General features: G+C 37.0%; 1 protein-coding gene across 1 annotated transcript; it reads left to right on the top strand.

Annotated features, from left to right (window-relative positions):
• The first annotated feature begins 1,225 nt into the window (after positions 1 to 1,225).
• Positions 1,226 to 3,284, top strand: LOC143628366 (uncharacterized). The gene is made up of 2 exons (XM_077097981.1): positions 1,226 to 2,254; positions 2,751 to 3,284. The coding sequence occupies exons 1-2, from the start codon at positions 1,226 to 1,228 to the stop codon at positions 3,282 to 3,284; spliced, it is 1,563 nt and encodes a 520-aa protein (XP_076954096.1).
• The last annotated feature ends 2,093 nt before the right edge of the window (positions 3,285 to 5,377 follow it).

Raw genomic sequence — 5,377 nt, 5'->3', positions numbered from 1 at the left:
TCAGACTTTATTACACTATAAATAATGTATTTCATAAATAGTTAATAAAAAAGAAAATTGGTTCAGAATTTAAAAATAATACTAATACAATAGAAAAGAAACAAGTCGTCATCTTCATTCAAACCCCATAACTGATCCCGAACTGAATGACCAAAATTTGATTTTTTTCGTGCCATACTATTGGAAAAAAATAAAGTTAGGGTTTTGACTCGTAATAAAGAGACAAGTAAATGGATGGTTTAAATACCTTGACTGATACATGATTCAAATAACGACGACCAGTGGGTGGGGGGAGCTAAATACAAAATAGAAAACGGTTAGGTGAAGGGAAGCATCTGTCAATTGGGGTATGTGCTCGAAAAAGAAGATAAGTCGGTATTTAAAAGGGTATAAGAAAACATGTGTTTTAAGGCTAATAATGACAATTATTAATCAATTTCATAAGATAGTCAAAACCTTTTATGGTGAACCGGCAATTTAGTTCATTCCAATTTAAATTTAAATGAATGCAATAATTATTATAATTATTCATACAATTCAACTTTCTTTAATTATCTATAAATCGTAACCGTCTTATGTTTTAACTTTACTTGTTTAAATGTTAATTGATAACTTGGGATAAGTAAATTTATAGGAATCTATGAGGAACTTCACTAGAAAAATGCAAGACATTTACAGTGTTGACAAACATTATCATGTGGTCTTATACTCTTATCTGAACCTATGACATTAAGTGGTCAAATATTTCCAATCTTGTTGCTGCATTTCTATATTATTGTTTAGTTGGTAATGACTAATTTGCTATTTTATTATTACTTATGGAGCCAGCACAGCTCACACCACAACACACCACACCACACCTCAAAAGTCAATAACTTCTTAAGGTATGATGTCACAAGTTACAAAGAAATTGTTGTCAACTTTCCTTTTATTTCTGAACAACACACCTGTGCATAAATACACATCCTTGTTTAACAAAACAACATACACTCCAATCTGACAAAAAAAAAACATTATTTCTCTTAAATGGTCTAAGATTTTGGAAAAGGAACATGATATCTGTTGGTGGTAAGCCCTCTTTTACGGAAACCATTTTTGCTTAATCATTTAAAACCAAGAAACAAAAACCATAAATAAGTTGTTCGTATGTCCTCTTGGTTATCTATATTCTATCTTCCAGCTGACTTCTTGTTTATTGAACTTGTTTCCAGTTATAGGTTTCCTTATGCTTGCAGACCACAGAAAACTATTCCAAGTGGTGCCAAATGAAGTCAAAAATATGTGGAACGAGTGGGCCCTACGTGGGCTGATTATAATTAGCATTGCTTCACAGATCACCTTATTTCTTTTAGGCAACGTTAGGAAATACAACCCAAGAACACGAGTCAGAATGGCTTTATGGTTTGCATACTTATTGGCGTACGCGGTAGCATCAGCAGCTCTTGGCGTTATTACCCGAACAGCCTTAGATGTATGCAACACCTACACCTCCCATTCCTTTTCACAACTTCAAAAACTAGACACGAGCGAACTCATGTCATTTTGGGCACCCTTTCTCCTCCTTCACCTTGGTGGTCCAGATGCAATTACCGCCTTTGCATTGGAAGATAACGAGCTTTCGTTAAGACACTTTGTGGAGATCGCCTTTCAATCCGGAGTTGCGCTTTACATACTTTTGTTATCCTGGCCAGGGTGTTCAGATCTCCCTCAGCTAAGCATATTAGTCTACTTAGCCGGTTTCATCAAATGTGCCGAGCGTATTCTTGCTCTACGGTTAGCAAACACTGAGAATCTTCGCGACTCGATGCTTGGCCCTCCTGACCCAGGTCCCAATTATCCCAAATTCCTAGAGTGTCTCCACTTGAAAACGTCTCAGGGTTTCATTGCGAACGTCGAAGAGGTCCACGAGTCCCCAATTGCCGCCAATGATCAAGCATATTCTGACAGAGGTAATGTCATATCCGAAGCATATGAATTGTTTCAAACATTCAAGCGTCTTTTCATGGATCTCATCCTCACTTTTGTGGATAGAGATGGTAGCCAATCCTACTTTCGCCATCTTAACTCTAGTCAAGCTTTTCGCGTTGTCGAGATTGAACTTGGATTTGCATTTGACATGCTTTACACCAAGGCTTATGTGGTGCATACGTTTAATGGGCTCATGCTTCGTCTTACTAGTATCTTTTTCCTTCTTTTTGTGCCAGTGGGATTCTATATTCAGTGTAATATGAGCAATTACCACTTCATTGACATTGTCATTACTTGCCTATTAATTGGTGTAGCCATTTTATTGGACATAGTTTCTCTTATTACCATGCTTCGCTCAGACTAGACCGATCATTGGTTGAGCCAACGAAACCTGACTCGGAATGTCCTCATATTCCCATTCTTGAAAAATCCGACAAAGCGAAGATGGTCTGGTTCCGTTGCACAGTTTAACCTCCTAAGCGTCGCTCTTGAAGAGAAGCCCACTATCTTTATTCAAATTCAGAAATTCATTGGGATAGATAACATTCGCACGCAGCACCGTTACAAGACTTATAGCCAAGTTACAGACAAGCTAAAAGATTTAATTTATACAGTTTCGTGAACTGATGGTAGTCAACTCTGATCCCAAAGTGTTATGTACACATAAGGGTAGTTTTTCGCTAAGAGAGAAAGATTGCGATGCTCTTCTATGGAGTATTACTGAAGTCGAATTCGATCAGAGCATTCTTATATGGCACATTGCTACATCTCTCTGCTATTAGTCAGATCTTGGCCTTGAAGATGAAGTTGATGCAAATATCAACCGTAAGGAAAGTAAGCATATATCTGATTATCTGTTATATCTTCTCGTGTCTTACCCTGTAATGCTGCCAATCAGTATTGGTATGATCCGGTATCGTGACACTTGTGCTGAAGCGATGCGTTTCTTCAAAGAAAAAGGACCCATTACAGAAAAGGTTGAAGCCTGTAAGAAGCTGCTTGAAGTTGATTCTCTTGAGGTTTTGCCTAGTAAAGTGAAGGGAGATCGATGCAAGTCTGCGCTTTTTGATGGTTGTCGGCTCGCGTTAACTTTGAAAAAAATGGAAACCGGACGCATTTGGAAGGTAATGAGTCAAGTATGGATTGAGATTCTTGCTTATGCTGCTACTCACTGCAGAGGGTTTCACCACGAGCAGCAGCTTCGCAAAGGAGGCGAGTTTTTGACTCATGTTTGGCTTCTGATGACACATTTGGGCATCACAGAGCAGTTTCAAGTGTCTCAAGGCCATGCTAGAGCTAGAGTTAATGTGCTCTAAGGCTTGTGATTTACGGATTCATTTATTTATCAGATAAAACTATTGTTTTTACAAAGTTGTAACTTTTTTTATTTAATGCAAACACATTCATATTTGATACAACAGATAAATGAAGTTTCACTTATTAATAAAATATGGTTAATGAAATGAAAAGATAATAAATAATTGAGATTTTATAAAACACCAGAATACACAAGCCAATATTTTTAGTTACAAATAATGACCCAATACATGAGATTATAACAATCATAGTTGAACACGTAGTTATTTATCAAATTAACATAAAATCATAACAACCTTGTCTCAAGAAAAACAATCAATCAATCAATCATGCCCAATGAAAAAATCTCACCAATAGCAAAGTTATAAGTAGGATTAAGGAGGGTGGGATGTAAGCATACTGTACCTCTATCCAATAGTATAGAGAGGAGGCTTCCAGAGAGACTCTCAGCTCTAAAAATCATACGTATGTGAGAATATAAAAGGCAATCAAAGTTCAACAGTAATATAATTAATAATAACACTTAATAATAATAATGATAATAGTGTATAGATATATTGAAATAATAAGAATAGCATACAAAACAGAAACTACATAATATATGAGAAGAAAATAACATAATGGCGTGTGACGAAAAATAAGGTAAAAAAAAAGCCCCTAAGGTATTACTTTCTCTCCCTAAAAATCATTAACCTTAATTCTGCGTCTCCAAGAATTCATATCATCAACCATTTCCTCAGAGAGGTTTAACTCTAGCAAATCATGCATAATCCTCTCATCCCAAGTCAATTTAGGTCAGCCTCTACCCCTCCTCTCCTCTATAGTAATGTTTTCTACGAATCTAACAGGATTCGTTGTCTCTCTTCTCTTCACATGTCCAAGCCATCTCTATCTCCACTCTCTTATTTTGTCTGATATGTTAACTAACCCTAATCTCTCCCGAAACACACTGTTACTTATTCGGTCTAACCTTGTGTGCCCACACATCCAGCGTAGCATTCTCATCTATGCTTCATCCATCTTCCGTGCTTGTGCCTTCTTGATGGCCCAAGTTTCATTGCAGGTCTAATTGCAACCCTATAGAACTTTCCCTTTAGTTTAGTTGGGAATCTCCTATCGCACAATACACCTGTGGCTGCTCTCCATCTACACCATCCTACCTGAACTCAATGGGCCACATCACTGACTAACCCCCGTCACTCTGGACAAATGATCCTAGATACTTGAACTTTGTTACTTGCCCAACCACTTGCTCTTCAATGGTGATCTCAAAATAGCTTTAAATCCATGCTATCTCAACACCCTTGGGACCAGTGGACTGAACCTTCACTCAAGACTAGCCACTTGGATGAAGAACATAGCTTTAAATCCACGCTTCAAGATGATTAACCATAAAACACCAGCTTTCTCTTGGATTTTTAGCGACTAAGGGTTGGGACAAGTTCGAGGATAGATTGGTGTATCGCTTGGACGAGCAGTCATGTATTGTTATAGCCCATAATGTCTGGGTTAAGGGGGAAAATTCCCAACTAACATGTTGACCATGTGTTTTACATTTCTAGCCTGTGTTTCTAAAAAATCCCCAAAATGCCCACTCAAGAACCGTTGGACCGACGGTTCTTGGCCTGCCAAGGACGGTTAGGTTCTGTCATCCGACAAAACTCGAGGACCACTAAGATCATGCTATGTGTACGTACTTAAAATTCACCGGACGACTATAGAATCTTGTCGGTTCGAAGAAACTGACTATAATCTAATGGAAGATTAAACAGTCAGACCAAAGGTATAGGATCATGCTTTGGTCAGCCGACAGTTTAGGATCGTGCTTTCATCGGCCGATGGTTTAGGGTTTCGTTGGCCAACAGTTTTCACCCAAATTCTTTTTCTTATTTAAATAATCAGTAATTTGCTATTCTCATTTATGAATATATTAATTAAATAACTCATAATCGTCAAAAGTTAAGTGTTTTATATTTTGTTTAATGTTTTTTATATAATTAAATTACTTGAAGAAAATTAATTATAAAAGAACATATAAAAGACTTAATTATGAATTGTTTAATAAATTAAGTGACTTAAGTTTTGTTTATTA

This window comes from Bidens hawaiensis, unplaced genomic scaffold (genome assembly GCF_021521415.1).
Source record: "Bidens hawaiensis isolate Kalapana, Puna unplaced genomic scaffold, B.hawaiensis_p1.1 tig00004931_1, whole genome shotgun sequence".
Taxonomy (NCBI): Eukaryota; Viridiplantae; Streptophyta; class Magnoliopsida; order Asterales; family Asteraceae; genus Bidens; species Bidens hawaiensis.
The sequence above is the reverse complement of the archived record's forward strand: the minus strand, read 5'-3'. Positions and strand labels throughout refer to the sequence as shown.

What these genes read in the sequence shown, in the direction of transcription:
- LOC143628366 (XM_077097981.1), top strand. Translation starts at nt 1,226, where the DNA reads ATGCTTGCAGACCACAGAAAACTATTCCAAGTGGTGCCAAATGAAGTC. An exon ending in ATTACCACTTCATTGACATT is followed by an intron (nt 2,255 to 2,750) that starts GTCATTACTTGC and finishes CTCTGCTATTAG; the next exon opens with TCAGATCTTGGCCTTGAAGA.